The following is a 19512-nucleotide window of genomic DNA, read 5'->3' on the forward strand; positions in this document are numbered from 1 at the left end:
ATCTCACACTCTCACTATGTCTCTTCGAAAGGACCGTTTACAAAACCCCCCCATCCACTTTCTCAACAATCCTCTGGAAGAAGTCTTTTCTTTCAAGCTTCTGGGTCTCACTATCTGCCATGACCTTTCCTGGGAAAGTCACATTTCCAACCTCGCCTCAAAAGCCAGTCGCCGACTGGGAATCCTCCGTCGTGCAAAGTCCTTCCTCGGCCCTCTTGAGCTCCTGACCACTTACAAAGCTTTTGTCCGTAGCCTGATGGAGTACTGCTCTCCCCTCTGGGCTGGTGCTCCTGCCTCCCACCTTTCTCGGCTTCACGCTGTCAAAACCAGGGCATTTAAGATCATCGGCATCTCCCGCAATGAAGCTGAGTCTTTGGGCCTCTCACTCAATCACCGCAGTTTGGTCGGTGGTCTTTCTGTCTTCTACCGACTCCTCTCCAGCCTTGCCCCGCCTGCTCTCTCTGCGATTTGTCCCCACCACATTTCCACAGGGCGCTCAAGGTCCGCCAACAACCCCCTTCTGGTAAAACTACCAAAATCACAAATCACTGCTCATCTTCACTCTTTTATTCCTCTTTTTCCCGCCTTTGGAATAAACTTCCTCACTCTATTCTTTCCCATTCTCCCCTCCAGGCCTTCAAAACAGCTGTTCACCACCACCTCTTATCTTCCCCCATCCAAATCCTCGATCTTTTCTACCCCCGATAATCCACCCAAGCCCACTTCCTTCAATTCCCCTGCTTTCCTTCCTGAAAGTCCCTGTAATGTCCATCTTCTCTTCGCCATGTTCCCCGTCCCATCCCCATCCCTCTCCCTTCCACAGTTCACCTAATGTGTCTGTTCCCCACTGTTTTGTCCCTTCCACTCCCGCCCCTCTTGTCTCATGCCTCCTTGCTGTGAGTTGTGTGTTAGCTCTCATACGAGCCTCGACCAAGGTATACAAAAAATAAAAAAACGACAGCTGATTCAAAGTGCAGAACGAAAGGCCATGCAGATCGTTTTATCTCTCGTGCTGTCTTGCTTTGGAATTCACTACCTGTAACGTGCTTCCCTTTATCATTCGATCGACCCAGCTTTAAGAGGAATCTCAATTCCTACTTCTTACATCTTTGAGGTTCCATCACATTTCACATGACTTCTGCTACTTCCTGTGTGTTGGACGTTTTTTGTATTTTTCTCTTTCTTCTATTTTGTTTTGCTTTATCCTTATCTTTATGTAACCTTCCTTTAGCGAGAGTGGCTTTATGCCTTGTTTGGAGCTTTAATACAAAATGGCCACAATTAATCTCATATTCCTCTTGGGTTGGTCCAAGTCTCTCTCGAACCGGCTGACCAGGCCTGACGTTCGACTAAGATCACGGTAGGAATTTGTGATTTGTTTATGGTGTCGGGATAACTCACCTCCTCTTCAGGAAGGACACTGTGGGATCTTTAAGGTCCACCAACTAATGCCAGCAGATGGGACATCAGTTTAACATGTATCTGAGGGACAGCACACACTTCGATGAATCAGCCTGTCTGTGAAACACCAGGATAACAATTTATAGCTGGGTCTGGATTCGAACCCAGGCGAGACAGGTTAGAGGTGAGTGTGCGTACCTCTGGGCAATCTTGCTTGTTATGGTTCCCAGAGGAGGCATCGAGTGTTTCGTATTGGCGTCCGTGGTGTCCCGCTCTTTGGGGAGGGGGGAGAGGGGACAACAAAGCCAAAACATTTGTGTTCATTATGAGGAAGAATTTCAAGTGCAACCAAATTGCTGATATTACAAGTTGGCTAAAATGGAAACCATCACAGATCTCTTGTTACTGTTGTTATGGGTTTATTATCTGAAGGTTTCTATTTGCTTCACTTACTGCAGCACCTTGGTCATATGAGTGTCACCTGAAGTGGTCCGCTTTGCCCAAAGTTGCATATTCTCGCAGGCCGAGGTGTTCCCGCCTCATTCGCCTCTCACATATTAGCAACAGACGTCACGTCAGCAATTGTGTGAAAATATGGGGGGTGGGGGGGGAGGAGGGGTGCCAACTAATTGAGAAGGAAATTCTTTTCATCAGAGCATCATCTGTTACTCTGTTACTTTCAGAGAAATCATTCTCACTAATAGTGAACGTCTCAAGGCAATAATTGAATGATCTTTAGTTGAAAAGTGGAGCTTGCATTAATTTTCTTTTGTACGGGTTTAAATGGAATGACAGCCCTTACCCCCTGAGTGGTTTGAAAATTGAACCGGGGAGTATCCATGTCGGTGGAGCTGTGAGCTTAAAATGTAATTATCTTACCAGTTAAATTGCACTGCAGCTCAAACCATTCTGATTTGAAATGCGCCGATTATATGGTACCAAGGTGTCGAGATGTTCAGTCAGGTAAATGTCCATGGAGTTGGGTAAAGGTTACGTAAAAAAGAATATCCTTTTCATCATGATGGGGATAAAGTATGACATAAATGGGGTCTGTGTATTGCAAAACAATGGAGCAGCACCAAATGGTTATCAAATGGGATTCGAGACGGAGGTGAGATACTGTTCGCTGTCCTCGCAGATAAATGATCCAACTTCCAAGGACATTTTCACATGGTCAATGAGAAATCATCGCTTCATTGTTGCACATTAGTCCGAAATGCTAATGCTCGTCCTCAACATAATATTTTTTTTGAGTTATATTTTTCTTCCTTTTCATTCATTATTTCCCACAGTTTGTTTAGAGATCACTCATTTACAAAGGCACGTTATGATTGTCATTTCATCAGGAGGCCTCATTGTTTGTGGAGGGTGTTCGACTAACTTATGCTTGTGCCTCTTCTTGTTTAACAGATCTTTCATTGGTGGAACTCTCTATCAGACGGAAAGAAGATAACCGCAGGTGGGAGGTGTTTGTACGTTGTTTTCAAGGCCATCTGAAAATGTCATGATTTACAGGACAATGTCATTGTGCATCCAATAGGCTGTACGTGAGACAAGATGGGATGTGTGCAGTATCGAATGGGTACTTCTTGTATGGTTGGTCATTGGATAACCAGATAACCTGGATACAGCCATGGTGGTTCTGGGTATCGCATACTGAAATAATCAAACAATCACCACAATGGTCATTTGGTCTGTATCCACAGATGAATCAAGTTGACCTCATTGTCTCTTTGCCCATTTGCCTGGTACTTGACTGTCCTTTCTTGAATCAAAATTTCCTTGATTGGTTTTGTGTCATGGTTTTTTTTAGGAATAGTTGCGGTGAACTTCATGGTGTTTTTGCTGTGGCGTGTCCCATCATTGCAAGGAACTATGTTGGCATTATTCACATCCTCACCAGCTAAAAGTGAGCAAAGCTACATGTTTTCATGGTTTCTATAGCATAAAAAAATCCAATCAGATTTCAAGCAATGAATCAAACGGGGAATGATTTGATGCTTGTATTGGGAAGGTAGCATCAATTGTGGTTAAAGGTCTCGTTGGACCTGAGGTTCTGAATATCCATAACATTCATTTGGGTTGCAGAAACTTCTCAAAAACTTGGGGTTCTCACGACTTCGACACCGTTTTGTGTTCGATACAGGGTTCTACACACAGATTAAACTTTGTACCATAATTGAGAGCACCCTAGTCAGTTTGACTTTCTTTCTTTTTTTCTGCCATGTTAATCCCAGTTAGTACACATTGTCTGTATGATTGCTTAATTCTCCGTGCACTCTAACCTGCAGCTGTAAGTGGAGCAAAAGCTTTTGTGTGTCTGCATTGCTCTTAGATTCTACACATGTATGCATCGTTAAAAGAAGAAGGAAATGGTGTTTCTTCATCTTCATCAATACGAGATGACTAATAAATCCCATTTGCTAATAGAACTGAATATAACTGAAAATGAAGTTCTCCTTTCATGTCAAAGGAATAATAATCCTGGAAAATGATTGAGACAAGCGGGATGGGGGTTTCTCGTATGGCCTGCTTCTGGCCACAGTGGCCTGATCCTTATTGTTTCTCTCTTTCCCTCACCCGAAACACTCCACTCAACAGGGTTTCTTTTCTTCTGGAGGTAGTGCTGAAAGAGCAAAAACTTATTTGTTAAAGAGATGCGAAGAAACAAATATATAATACTAGGTGAATGGACCCGGCGCTGCCTGGGTTCTTTTTGAATTAATTTAATCTTCTATACATATGTCTGACGCGAGCACAGTATCAGTTCCCTATTGGGCCATGGCAGTCATAGGCTAAGGGGGTTGGTGAGGGGGAAACACACCCCCTTTCCCCCCCCCCCATGCCGAGGGGCCTTGCCACATAGCCTATAACCTTCCCGGGGCCCATCCCGACATTTTTTTTTCAGTGGTTAGCTCCTATCTTTCACCTTTCAGGAGATTAGCGCGTGCAGACAAACAAACAAACAGACAAACAAACAAACAGACAAACAAAAACTTCAAATCATATGTTAGATATATTGTATATGGCGTTGGCCCCATGTCAATCGGCTGAACTTGAAAAATTAACGTTACAAAATCAGATGATGACGTCATAATTCGGAAACCGGAAGTCGGAAGTACAATTCTTTTGCATCGGGACACTCCCGGGTACATGTTCTGTCAGCAAGTGAAGTTTGGTGAGGATCAGTCCAATACTTTTCGTGTGCATAGGTCACATTGAAACACACAGACACACTTTCAACTATATATATATATATATATATATATATATATATATATATATATATATATATATATATATATATATATATATATATAATATATATATATTGTTACAGATTTGTGGCGGTAGGGATCATGAGGGGGGTTCTCAAATCCTCGAACCGGCTGACAATCCTGTAAGCCGACGGACAGCGGATAAGCCACCACACGGTGGGTTGCGAAGCAGGCAGGGTCCAGTGTCTAAATCCACTTCACCTTTCCTGTGAATCAAACCCTTTAGAAAGAGTACCGTGGTCTCAACGCTCCACTGTGATTAACAGACAGCCGAGCAATACCGTAAGTGTAAACGTTGGCTCATGGCTACCCATAACAAAACGGCAGAGGGTGAACTCCCTGTTACTACTCACACACTATGTCGAACTAATTGAAACTGACAATTAGACATTTCGGGAAATGGTTCATAGAGTTAACAAAAGGCACATATTAACAAAGCAGTGCCACAAAAGCAAAGTTCTTGCCCCAAGCACAGAAGCCCTACATATTCAGTTACTTAGTCACAGTTCTACAACATAGGTGCCTCAGTCATTCCGGGGAAACGAGGTAACGAAGAGGTATATTCAGAGAAAAGCAAAGTATGAGGCATACTGCTGGCCTCTCGCTCACCATATGTAAACCAGCAGGGTTACATTGGTCCCAAAAAAGAGGAGGGAGAGGAAGAAATAAGTGGAGTAGGTAGTGTAATATGATGTGTGGGGAGGAGGTGCAGGTGGTATCTGCGTGTGGCTTGGAGGAAATCAGCGTGAGGTGTGAGTGAGTGTGCTCTTAACCCTAACTGCACTGGAGGAGGGCTGGGAGGCCTCCCCTTTACTTTTTTTTCGCAACTGCTGGGGATTTCGAAATCTACTCTTATGACTTTTTTTTCTCCAGGGTCTTGTGCACATTTTGAAACCACATTGTTGAAATCGGACTTACCTTACAGGTGTAGATTTTGTTTCTTTGGTCAAGACAAATTTTATTTGTTTATTACCTCTATGTTTATTACCCATGTCTTGCTCCCATAAATCATTGCACTTCTCACACATGTAGCATACACCTTTCCCTTCAACTTCTACAACACTCCCCCTCCTCGTCAGCATGCCACTCATTTCCTGAAACTTCTTGCATACACATCTCACTCTCGTAACCGTCACCGAGTCGAATCCACCTTCTCCATTCAGCATGTCTCCTGGGTATCAAAATGTTTTCACACCTTCCAACTTCATGCTGTCACCAAGATCCAACTCAATGTTTCCTCCATCCACCTTACACTTGAATGTAGCTACCACACTAGTTAATGACCCCCTCACACCACTACATTTTCGATGAACCCACTCAGTGCAAATTGTACATTGAATGGAGTTCACTCCAACACCCTTCCTGCACACAGCACATTTCCCACTTCTTTCCACCTCACCACTTGTTTTACCACATCGCACGCATCATCTTCGTCTTTCCGATATTCACCTTCAAACCTTTTGCCTCCATACAATCCTTCCATTTAGTCATCTTCTCCTTCAACCCATCCCCATTCTCCGCAAAAATAACCAAATCATCTGCATACAACAACTCCCACGGTAAACCCTCCTTTGCGCTCTGAGCCAGCACCTCCATCACAACTACAAATGGTAGTGGACTTAGCACCGACTCCTCATGCACTTCCACCTTCACCTCAAACTCACCACTGTTCCCTTCCTTCATCCTTTCAGCTGTGCATGCTCTCTCGTACATTTCCATCACTACTCTGATCAACCATTCCTCCACTCCTAACTTCCTCAATGCCCATGTCACTACTTTGCGTGGAACCTTATTGAATGCTTTCTCCAGATCAACAAACCCAAGAAACAACTTCTTCCTCTTCTCCATGTACTTCTCCTGCAACTGCCTCGCAATAAAAATCGCATCTGTCGTTCCTCTTCCTGGCATAAATCCAAACTGCATTTCGACGATCTTTATTTTCTTCCTTGTCCTCTTTTCCAACACCCTTTCCAAAACCTTCATTTCATGCTCCAATAACTTTATTGCTCTATAGGAGCCACAGTCCAGAGGGTCACCTTTGCCATTGTACAGAGGGACGAGGGTACTCAGTTCCCAATCCAATGGAATGCGGCCTTCTTTCACCACCGGATTACAGATCTGTCATTCTCTTCACACTCCAACTTCCCGCTGCCTTCAACATATCTCCCACAACTCCCGCCGGCCATCCCGCTTTACTACTCTTCATTGCTCTTATCGCTTCCTCAACTTCCTTCTCAGTTATCTTCTCTGCCGGTCCTAAAATTGGGTTGCTCTCAATATTGCCGGCCCATTTGTTCTTTGCATTCAACAACCTTTCCATATCTCTTCCATCTTCCTTTAATTCACAGTGATTTGTCTTACTTCATCCTTCAAGCAACTCAACCCCATCACACCGCACCTCTCTTTCACTATCTGCTTTGCAATCCGAAATACCGCTCTCTACCCTCTTCCAAATCCAAACGTTCTCCGAGCATTTTCCTATGTTCCGCCTTCACCTTTGCTACCTCTTTCTTTGCAGCCTTCTTGGTTGCCTTATAACTTTCATACTCTGCCTGTTCTGCCACCATACCCTTCACCTTCTGCCACTCCTTGAACTTCTTCCTCTTCTCGTCAATCCTCTTTCCAACTTCATCATTCCACTACCATGTTTCCAAGTGACTCGTTGGTCCTTTTGTCTATCCACATACCTCAGCAATGACTCCCAACAGACTCCTTCATTGGCATCCATCCACTTTCAAGCTCAACTACATCATCCTCTGCCATACCCAACCTCTCTCTTAATTCCCCCTTCACTGTCACCTCTTTCAATCTCCACACCTTCATCCTCAGTTGGCACTTCACTCGCACCTTTCATCCTTATGTCGCAGACAACCAAGTGGTGCTGTGAAACATTCTCCGCCCCCGGGATCACCTTTGTGTCCCGGAGGTTCCCCCTATCTCGCCTACGCACCATCTCGTAGTCATCAATAGTCATCGACCCACCTGACGTGTATGTAACAAGCTTATCCACTTTCTGGAATTGAGTATTACAAATCAACAAACCAGCTCCATCAGCAAACTCCAAAATCCTTTCACCTTCTCCATTCCTCACACCATCTCTGTAACCCCCAATGGACTCCCTCAAAACCATCTGTACTCCTTCCCACATGTCCATTCAAGTCTCCTCCTACCACAACAACTTCTTCATCTTTCACATTTTCCATCAACTTCTCCATCACACACCAGAAATTGTCCTCTTCATCGCTCCGATCGACCTGCCGGGCATATCCTGAGATGACATTCACTTCGAACTTTCCAATCACCATTCTCACCATCATCAACCTTTTACTCACTCTAGTCACACTCACCACACTGTCGACAAACTCCTTAGAAAACAGGACACTAACACCGTATACACCTTCCAGGCACCCTTGCCACATAAACTTGTACTTCTGTCTCACCATTCTCGCACCACTTCCCTTCCACCTTGTCTCCTGCACACAACATATGTCCACTCTTCTGCTGACCAATACTTCCACCACTTCTCCTGATCTCCCTGTCATTGTCCCTACATTCCATGTCCCAAACCTCAGAAACTGATCTCCACGTGGGGCATCACACATTTGGTCATCATGAATGGAGTAATTTCCTCCCTTGCTTCGATCGGGTTCCCCACCTTGATTTTTGATGAGAGGGGGTGAGGACCACCACGGGGTACTTTAGGCTGTACCCTGCCCATATATAATTGTACTCATCACGGTTCCCTTTTTTGAGACAATGTTTTATGGCCGGATGCCCTTGCTAACTCCAACCCTTTTAGTCGCCTCTTAAGACGCGTAGGGATACGGTGTACCTATTCCAAACCAGGGCACACACTGGTCAGTTGCTGACACAGACTCAAATGAGATTTGTTACCTGCAATAGTCTGTGAGCGTCAGCTGCAGCTGTATGGACATGTGCGTCATTTTCCTGACGCTCATCCTGCTCACCAGATTTTCTCAGCGAGGGAGCCTCGTGAGTGGAGGAGGCCAATTGGCCGACCACGTGTCTCGTGGTTACAGCAGGTTGATCAACATCTCAAGGAGATGGGGATGGGCCAGGCATCTGCCTGGGGGATGGCCAGACGGAGGCCCCTGGAACACCGGCGGAAAGTGGATGCAGCGACGTGCTGCTCTAACGCATGTTTCCATACTTCACCTGACCGATCTTGACCTGTTCAGGTGTCACATGACTTTTTGTCATCACATGTCCTTGAAAAAAACTGCAATTTTTGCATATGTTTATGTACAACAAACACATGTAAATAAGGGTTACATGCATTAGGACACTGATGGTGTAAGTTAATTGGCCTGTAATTTCTTCTGAGTGTTTTAGCATGTTGTCTAAGACATACTGAATAGTTATAGAAAAACAATAAAATACATAAAAAATATATAATTATCATATTGTGAAAAAAATAATTTCACCATCACGTTCATTCCGTGATGATCTATGCGTGTGCAAATTTTCAAGTTAATCGGACCATCGACGGCCAGACTCAATCAGTGAAAGCTCAAAATCACCCAGTTCAGTTCGGGTTAAAAGAGCCATTTGGGCCCATGTCTGGGAATTCTCTGCTGGCTGGGCCCGTTCCTTGCTTGGAAATGAGCTCGTTGACACTCTCCACCAGCCCTCCAGAGACCAGCTTGCTCTCGTACCACCAGTCCATTCCTGTCGAATCCTCGATGCATCATTTGTGACCTGCGCTCTGCTCTGGCTTTTTGTAAGCCGTGGCATTGTGGATGAGCAGCAGCTTCTTGGGTTCGGCCAGAGCTTTGCCTTCCTATTGGCCAACGTGCATTGGTTGCACTCAGGTCCCGCAGCACCGCCGTTGACCAAGATGGGGCATCGGTAGTAGAGTCCATTGTTGGAGGTTCAGCCATCTGCTGCTGTACCATATCTGCACGGAGTGGGGGCTTCCTCTGTGTTATGCAGTTTAGCGCTGCTTTATGATGTTCCTTTGGTAGATTGCTGGCTTTGTAATGTGGTGGAGCGTGTTGCAAAGCATGTATGGATGTGGAGTGTTGAGAAATATACAGTGCCTATGGAATGTCGACACTCACTTTCAATTTTTTTTACCTTTTGTTGCCTTATAGCCTGGAATTAAATTGCATTAAATCAGACTTTTTCCACCTTTACTTACACATCGTAACCCACAACGACAAGTGAAAAACAAATTCTACAAATTTCAGAAAATTCATTTAAAATACAAAACTAGAATATCTTGTTTGGATAAGTGTCCACCCCCCTGAGTTAATACTTGGTTGAAGCACCTTTAACAGAAATTACAGCTGTGAATCTTTTGGGATAGGTCTCGACCAACTTTGCACACCTTGTTTGGGAAATATTTTCCTATTATTCTGTACAAAACTGTTCAAGCTCAGTCAAGTTACATGGGGAACATTGATAGACAGCAATCTTCAAGTCATGCCACAGATTTTTGAATGGAATTAGGTCGGGGCTCTGACTGGGCCACTCAAGGACACATGTTTTTGTTCCTTAGCCACTCCAGTGTAGCTTTGGCTGTGTGCTTCGGATTGTTGTCATGATGAAAAGTGAACTTCGTCCCAATTTCAGCTTTCTTTCAGAGGGCAGCAGGTTTTCCTCTCGGATATTTCTGTATTTTGCTCCATCCATTTTCTCTTCTATCCTCTTCTATACAAGTGCCCCAGTCCCTGCTGATGAGAACCATCCCCATAACATGATGCTGTCACAAACATGCTTCACATTTGGGATGGTGTGCTTTGGGTAATGTACTGTGTTGGGTTTGTGCCAGACATAACATTTTGCATTTAGGCCAAAACATTCCATTTTGGTTTTGTCAGACCACAAAACATTTTGCCACATGGCTTCAGAATCATACAAGCGTTTTTTTTTTTTTCAAAATCACAAACAGAATCAGAAATCTGAAAGTTATTTTTGCATAGCTCAAACGAGGCTCAAGGTGGGCTTTTATGAGTAATGGCTTCCTTCTTGCCACCGTGCCACACGGGCCAGACTTGTGGAGTGTTTGAGATAGTCTTGTCACATGCACACTGTGACCAGTCTTTGCTATAAAGGCCTGTAGCTCTTTCAAAGTTGCCATTGGTCTCTTGGTGGCCTCTCTGATCAGTCTCCTCGTTGCTTGGTCATCCAGTTTGGAGGGTCGGCCTGATATAGGCAGGGTCTTGGTGGTACCATACACCTTCCACTTTCTTAATGATTCTCTTGACTGGATATCCAAGGGATATTAAAGGCCTTCGAAATATTTTTATATCCATCCCCTGATCTGTGCCTTTCTACAACTTTATCGCGGAGGTCTTTTGAAAGCTCCTTGGTACTCATGGTTGAGTCTTTGCTGTGAAATGCATTACCCAGCAGAGGAAGCCTACAGGAACAGCTGATTTTACACTGAAATAATCACAATCACTACACTTTAACACAGGTGGAGGCCAATTAACTTGGTGTGTGATTTGAAGGTGATTGGTTACTCCTGAGCTGATTTACAATTGCTATTATGAGGAGGGTAGACACTTATCTAATCAATATATTCTAGTTTTGTATTTTTAATTAATTTTCTGGAATTTGTTTTTCACTTGAAAGTTGAACGCTCTCGTTGAAGCAGCAGCAGCAGAGCAGCTTGAGAACGCTTGAAGCAGAAGAGCCCCTTCGACCCTAAATTTTGTTTTTTTACTGGTGTGAACAAACTTTGGTACATAATGGGTGATGAATGTTGTGGTCAAGTTTCATCAAAATTGTGTGTGTAGTTTCGGAGAAGAAAGCAAATACATATTTTTGGGACAACTCCCGCTTACACTCCCTTTGTCCCCAATTTTTTTTTCTTAATGCGGTGAACAAACTTTGGTACATAATGGGTGAAGAATGTTTTGGTTGAGTTTCCCCAGAATTGAGTGTGTAGTTTCTGAGAAGAAAGCAAATACCTATTTTGGGGGGCAACCCTCATAGACCCCCTTCGTGCCCGATTATTATTATTATTATTATTATTATTATTATTATTATTATTATTATTATTTTTATTTTTTTTGGATGCCATGACCAAACTTTGGTACATATAGGGTGATGAAGGTTTTGGTAAAGTTTCATTGAAATCGTATGTGTAGTTTCAGAGAAGAAGTTGAAAGTATTTGTGGACGGACGGAGGGGTTGACTGACGGACGGATGACACGCCATCCCATAAGCTCCCAGGAACTATGTTCCAGGTGAAGTAAAAATAGGCAGTCTGTCTGACCAAAGGCAAAGCAAAGTAGACAGCCTAAATGTGAGTGTGCTACCTTCCAATGCACTGCCTTTACAGATGGGGAAACTATGAGCTTATTAATGCTGAAAACTGCTCTGTGGTTGGTTTGCTTCTCATGACGAAAGGTGGTGTTATCTTCTTGGTGTTATAAATGATTAAATGATTCCAGTATTCACACGATACCTCTGATACACATATGTTGGTGAGGATGGAGATGAAGGCTGGTAGCGTTTCCTGGTGAGAATTGTGGGAATATGTAATTATCATGATGATTTTTAGAATATCTGACATTATTTGTTGTCTTTGGTCTTCTATTTTACCCCCCACTAGCTTCACCGTGCATGCCGATGCTGCTGTCGGTTTTCAGTCATCGTGCTGGAGCGCACCTGGCCTTCAACATGTTGGCACTGTGGTCATTTTCTGGTACTGGGGAGAGATTGCTTGGATCAGAGCATTTTCTGGCTTTTCTTTTGTCTGCTGGTGAGAATGAGCAAGAACGGAACTTGTGTTTTAAGGTGGATATCAAATTAGAAGTCAGCTTTAATATTGTGGGAAGTTTTTATTGTTATACTAGCTGAAGTTCCCATTTACGACGGCAATTTAATTGTTGTGCGCATGCGCGCGCGCGCGCGCATGCGCACACACACACACACACACACACACACACACACACACACACACACACACACACACACACACACACACACACACACACACACACACACACACACATATAATCTTTGTAATTGAATTCTAGCTTTAAAAGTTTTACAAAATGAGTCTTGTACAGTTCCAGAACTCATTTGATTTTAATTTATGAAAAGTGCAATCCCTGGAGTTTCGGATGCATGCATGCATACTTACATACATACGTACATACTTGGCTCTGTTGGTATCCATTTTTTTGATATCGATATACCTATATATCGGTATAAATAAATAATAATAATAATAATACATTTTTACGCAGGTTCCAAAAATACATAATGGTCCATTACGTATTCATATATGACGTACACATCATTATTTTCAAAGTATTCCAACATGGGGCTTTTTTTCCACAGGATGAGAATGGTTATTTTACTTTCATCTTCAACTTGTATTAAAAATGATTTTGTTTTAAAATGAGATCAGAATTGGTAATCAGTGCAGGCTGGTATGACTATTGCGGGTCACCATACCAGTAATCGGCACAGGCTGGTACGACTATCATGGATCGCTGCACTGGTAATCGGCACAGGCCGGTATGACTATCGCGAATCACTGCACTGGTAATCGGCACAGGCCGGTATGACTATTGCGGATCGCCGTGTTGGTAATCGGCACAGGCCAGTATGACTTTTGCGGATCGCCGTGTCGGTAATCGGCACAGACCTGTATGACTATTGCGGATCGCTGTGTTGGTAATCGGCACAGGCTGGTATGACTATTGCGGATCGTCGTGTTGGTAAATCGGCACAGGCCGGTATGACTTTTGCGGGCAAAAGTCATACCGGGCAAAAGAGCAAAAATAGCCATGAAGGTAAAGAATAACAGGATTGCTTGTGCGGTGCTCAGATGCTGAGGATTAAAAGTTAAACCATGATGTATTATATATGCACATAAGGAGCAGGCTTTGATTCATGTACGGTCACCAGGTTATTTTAATTTTTGGTCGTGATCGAGGCAGCGGTCTCGCCAATACACCTTCCAAATAAAGAGATGAGCAATTAATATGGTAAATGAAGGTTTTTGTGCATAATTTCGGTTTTAGCCCAATTTCTTAAGGATGAATAATGTAAAAATACAGAAGGATTGCCCGTCATCATTAACGAGCAACTACTGCAGGCAAGAATTGCAGGATCACACAAAATGCCCAATGCTGCCCACTGATGAGTTCTTCCTATTTGTCTGGCAATGATGTCAGTTCTCAGTACAGCTTGCATTTAGCATGACAATAAATATGGCTCAAGATCAAACTTTGCAAAGATTTTGAGTGGACCTACGTGATCCATTTTTCACACATGGCCAACTACAGTGCCTATAGAAAGTCTACACCCCCTTTCAAATTTTTCACCTTTTGTTGCCTTATAGCCTGGAATTAAATTTCATTAAATCAGACTTTTTCCACCATTATTTACACATCGTAAACCACAACTTCCAAGTGAAAAACAAATTCTACAAATTTCAGAAAATTAATTAAAAATACAAAACTAGAATGTCTTGGTTGGATACGTGTCCACTCCCCCTTATAATAGCAATTGTAAATTAGCTCAGGTGCAACTCAGCACCTTCAAAATCAAGCAAGTTAGTTGGCCTCCACCTGTGTTAAATTGTAGTCATTCTGAATATTTCAGAATAAAATCAGCTGTTCATGTAGGCTTCCTCTGCTGAGTAGTGCATTTCACAGCAAAGACTCAACCATGAGTACCAAGGAGCTTTCAAAATACCTCCGGGATAAAGTTGTGGAAAGGCGTGGATCAGGGGATGGGTATAAAAATATTTCAAAGGCCTTGAATATCCATTGGAGCACAGTCAAGACAATCATTAAGAAGTGGAAGGCGTATGGTACCATCAAGACCCTGCCTAGATCAGGCCGTCCCTCCAAACTGAATGACCATGCAAGAAGAAGACTGATCAGAGAGGCCACCAAGAGGCCAATGGCAACTTTGAAAAAGCTACAGGCCTTTATGGCAAAGACTGGTCACTGTGTGCAAGTGACAACAATATCCCAAGCAGTTTGGCCTGTATGGTAGGGTGGCAAGAAGGATGTCATTATTGAAAAAAGCCCACCTTGTGTCCCATTTAAAGTATGCAAAAAACCACACTAGAGATTCTGAAGCCATGTGGCATAGATTTTTGTGGTCTGACAAAACCAAAATGGAACTTTTTGGCCTAAATGCAAAACGTTATGTTTGGCGCAAACCCAACAGAGCACATCACCCAAAGAATACCATCCCTACTGTGAAGCATGGTGGCAGCATCACGTTATGGGGATGTTTCTCATCAGCAGGGACTGGGGCATTTGTCAGGATAGAAGGGAAAATGGATGAAGAAAAATACAAGAAAATCCTAGAGGAAAGCCTGCTGCCCTCTGCAAGCAAGCTGAAATTGTGTCGAAAGTTTGCCTTTCAGCTTGACAATGATCCAAAAAACATAATGCCACCAGCGACTTCATCAGCGGAGGCATCATAATGGGACACGCTCAGTGGATTGCTTATCTTAACCTTTGGATGATGGAAATTGGGGTCGTTTGCAACGTTATATTATTTATTTATTTTTTATGTGCGGAAAGCACGATTGATTGATACATTTGTTGGCAGGATTTGCACTCCAGCCACCACAAAACACTTCATTCCGCAAAAACACACTAAGGTGTGTGACGGGGTGGTGCTGAGGTGTTGTCCACCAGACAACGGACTCCTCTGGTTAATCTGAGGCGATCCCTCTGGGTGGGTGCCTGGAATGTCTTGTCCCTAAATAAATGGGGAATGGGCCAGGCAACTGCCTGGAAAGTGGATGCAGCGACACATTGTGGTGGTATATATTTCAGTATATCAAATGCCTCCACACCCCCCTCCCTCACCCCTCACCACCCTCCACTTTTCTGGTCAAAAAACAAAAATTGTGTACACTCACAAAATATTACGAAGCAGTTTTCCTTGCAATTGATGTAATATATTTTATGAAAAGTTTGAATGAGCGATTAATCACTTAGGAAGTGGAATATTAGTAGATTCTATGCTTTTTTTTGGAACAATGTTTACCTGAATGCCATACAGGCCAAACATAATTAATTATGTTTGACCGCAACTGCTTAACATCATCACGTATCGCTCCATGGCATGCGTGGACCGGCACTGAGAGCGCTACTTGACAACACTTGAGGGATTGTCTTGTTACATCATCATCATATTAAAATACGCAACTTGGTGTCTGTCGGTGATCAATGCAATTGGTCGTTAGTTATCCAAAATCAACCAATCTTGCCATGGGCACAAAGGGTCCATCACAACTCATAACACAAAGGTTGGAGCTATTTGCTCCCCCCCCCTCCTCCCCCGGGCAGGGTTTCTGAAGGGGGAGCGGTGGGTCGATCTAACTTCTCTATGCAAATGTTTACCATGTAGTACTGCTCAATGGAGAGCATATTATGACAGGCTTTCCATCTCAGTTCTTTTCGCCTTCATTTTACATTTTCAGACATTTTATTCAGTCTATTATGTTGCTTTCAACTTTATTGCAAAAGATCTGAAGGAACTCCGATGTTTTATTTCCTTTTCCGTCTTGGAAAAAAACGTGAGCAGGTTGGAGTGTCGTTTGTGACGTACAGTTGCTGTTCTCACCACTTGCTTACTTATTTGGATTTTTTGAACATATTCCTCTCTTGCTTGCTTTTTTTTTTGTTCCAATTTTTTGGACTGTAAATGAAATAAAGTTGATTACCCTTCCTAAAATAGTTTTCCCACAAAGGTAGCACAAGCAGCCATAAAGTGCTCAGAATCATAACTTTTCTGGGGCCCTTAGGCTGGGTCCAGACCCCACGCCATATTGGCTTCATGCTACGCATTCATAAGCCCCCCCCCTCCTCACTTTTCCATAGCAATCACCACCCCTGGGTCGGGACATTGGTGATTGTGTGTTTTCAGTGAAAGGTGCGAATGTGAATCTTTATGATAATTCATGGACTGGTGTTTGTGTGTTTGGTTGTTTGTCATGCTACTCCTCCTACAGTTCTGGGCTGATTACATCCAGACTTGCTACATAGGATCAGCATGACCCTGATTAGTGTATCGGGGTGTGTATATCTTTGCCAGTCGTGTTGGGGGATGGAGGAGGGTGGGACCAAATTCTCCATGTAAATCTGTATCATGTAGCTCTGCTCCAGGTGGGAGAGTGTATTTCAAGTCCCCACCCTTTACGCTTTACAGTATAGTATTCCTGTCCCCACGTTTTTCAGTGCAGTGAGGTGTTTTGAATTATAAGCAGTGGAGATGTTTTTGCTTCATGCACGTAACCGGGTTTTTAGCTTATCTCTAATTTAAATTCCAAATCAGGTATTATCATTGCGCACCGTCTGTCCGTCTGTCTCCTATTTTGACTTCTCCGGCCAAATCGCTGGGCCAATCTGGCTGTAATTTGGCAGCAACGTTCCTCCTCTGACTGGTAGTAAGAATCCCAAAACTTGTTCCAATCACTTGACTTTAAGTAGGTCAAAATGGCCGACTTCGTAAATGTCTTCAAAAATCTTCTTCTCCAGACCCACCAGTCAGAATGCTACCAAATTTGGGTTCCAACATTAGGCCAGGGTAGGGATGTTAAATTGTGGAGGTCACACCGGTCACATGACTGGAACTGTGTCAAAATGGTGGACTTAATAAATGTTTGGGAAAAATCATGTAAATTCCTTCAAAAACCTTCCTCTGCAGACCCACCAGGCAGAATGCTACCAAATTTGGGTTACAACATTAGGCCAGGGTCCACATAAGCTACAGGGCCAGTGGTCCTTTTTTTGTGGTGGGGGGTGGTGGGGAGCAATTGAAGCAGCTAGCTGCCAGTTGCCTGTACACCACCCTATGTGTCAGAAGATCGTGTTGCATGCATGGAATAAGATCGCCTTTAGGGCAAGTATTCTGTTAATAAAGATAATTGACCTGGAGAGAAAGTAAAGATAAGTAAAGAAAAAGTAAAGGAAGTAAAGAAATAGAAAGTAAAGAAAGTAAAGCTAGTAAAGATAAATGACCTTGCTCTGCTGACTTGGAGAGAAAAAAGCACTGCCACAAGATGACACTGCCAACAACCAAAGATGATTGTGCAACAAACGTAATTAATTTCTTAAGGAAATAGGTGGAACTGTTATATCAACATTTTATTTCTCATCCTCGAACGTAAGAGACATTTTTCTTTCTCCCTTATCCTTAGGACTTGTTTCCTCAATGGCAAGTTACGCTGCTAAAGTTGCCAAAGCAACAGCTGGACCCTCACTTGGGGCGGTGAGATTCTCATCATTTGTGTTGCACAGCCACAGGTTTATTTTAATAAATTGCTTGAAATAACATGTAATGGCTCTTTGTGCACGCTACCAGTTTGTACAACAGCTTGGAACTGAGGTGTGCAGTGGTGTACATTTTGTTGTGATTCATGAGAAATTTGTTTGTGTTGAGGTTTTCATGAATTTTTCCACATTATGAAACTTTATGCTCATTTGCATGTTTTCTGCCTTGTTGCTTTCCCAGTCAGGTGCTATAATGGCGTTGGTTGGCCTTGTCTGTTGGCAATACCCTGACTCTCGCCTTGCACTCATATTCCTACCAACCTTCTCCTTCCCAGCCTCCTATGTACGTATGCAAGCATGTCAACCCTTTGTTTCAATGACTTATACATGGTTATCTGATTACTCTTAGCCTGAGTTACATTCAACAGGAATAGCTTCACTCCTCTTTAAAAGGAAGTAAAACTCGAATTTCAAAAAGTGAGAATTGCTGCATCTGATAATTATCAATTTATTTTACTGTCTCCATCCATCAACTGGCTCGTATTGTTTTTATTTTTGCTCACGGTCATGCAGCCTGATATGTGTAATAGGCTTGCAAACTAAACACACCAAATAGCTTTATGGTTGGAGGAGGTGGAGAAATATGTAAAAAGGAAAGTTCTTGATTTTTAAAGGACTGATTACTCTTAGCCTGAGTTACATTCAACAGGAATAGCTTCACTCCTCTTTAAAAGGAAGTAAAACTCGAATTTCAAAAAGTGAGAATTGCTGCATATGATAATTATCAATCTATTTTACTGTTTCCATCCATCAACTGGCTCATATTGTTTTTATTTTTGCTCACGGTCATGCAGCCTGATATGTGTAAGGCTTGCAAACTAAACACACCAAATAGCTTTATGGTTGCAGGAGGTGGAGAAATATGTAAAAAGGAAAGTTGTTGATTTTTAAAGGAAAGTTTGAATCGATAATCCAAAAGTGATTTTAAACAATGCGTAAATGCATGATAATTTGAACCGGCTTCACACACAATCCATTATTATTCCTATTGATAAGACGAGCAATAATGTCACATTTATATGCAAAAAATGTACATTCATTCAAATACTTTTGGAAAAATTAGCTGCAGAGCAGACATTCTAAAACCTACAAAATAAGGAATGATAATAAATACTCTTGAATACAACATCATGTAACTCGATAAGAGGAGAAGGCTGTTCTAAATACACACCATAAATCACCATTCATTTACTGGATCCCTAAAATGCACAAAATCAGTGTAAGATGAACTTCATCATCACATGTAGAGAATGCAGTTTGAAACCGTTGTTGGACAGCACTTTCACAATGACATCTATCCAAAAGAGCTAGAAAAGAAAATAAAAGAAGGAAAAAAAGGAACACCAAACTCTCACTTTTCTATTAAAACAAATAACGATGAGACAGGGGTCAAGACAACAAAACTCGGACAAATCTTGTCAAAGGCGAAAGACACCAACTTATGATACAAGAAAACCACCCCACGAAGGCACCTGCTCAATAATTCACTCCGAGCAATGGGGACCAGGCAAGGATTTTGGGAGGCGTTCTGCAACCTTGGCTTC

General features: G+C 42.8%; 1 protein-coding gene across 2 annotated transcripts in view; it reads left to right on the forward strand.

The window, feature by feature from the left end:
* The window catches only part of PARL (presenilin associated rhomboid like), a 51153-nt gene that overhangs the window by 11621 nt on the left and 20020 nt on the right, over positions 1-19512 (forward strand). The window contains exons 4-8 of one of the 2 annotated variants that reach the window (XM_085879695.1): positions 2812-2860; positions 3215-3310; positions 12265-12414; positions 17836-17906; positions 18150-18251. In XM_085879695.1, coding sequence (XP_085735821.1) covers positions 2812-2860; positions 3215-3310; positions 12265-12414; positions 17836-17906; positions 18150-18251 — 468 coding nt within the window. The remainder of the gene's footprint in view (positions 1-2811; positions 2861-3214; positions 3311-12264; positions 12415-17835; positions 17907-18149; positions 18252-19512) is intronic. The other variant, XM_085879696.1, reaches the window with a different exon arrangement.

The sequence above is a fragment of the Eptatretus burgeri genome, chromosome 4, assembly GCF_056783735.1.
Source record: "Eptatretus burgeri isolate ZD-2024b chromosome 4, Ebu_testis_v1, whole genome shotgun sequence".
NCBI classification, from domain to species: Eukaryota; Metazoa; Chordata; class Myxini; order Myxiniformes; family Myxinidae; genus Eptatretus; species Eptatretus burgeri.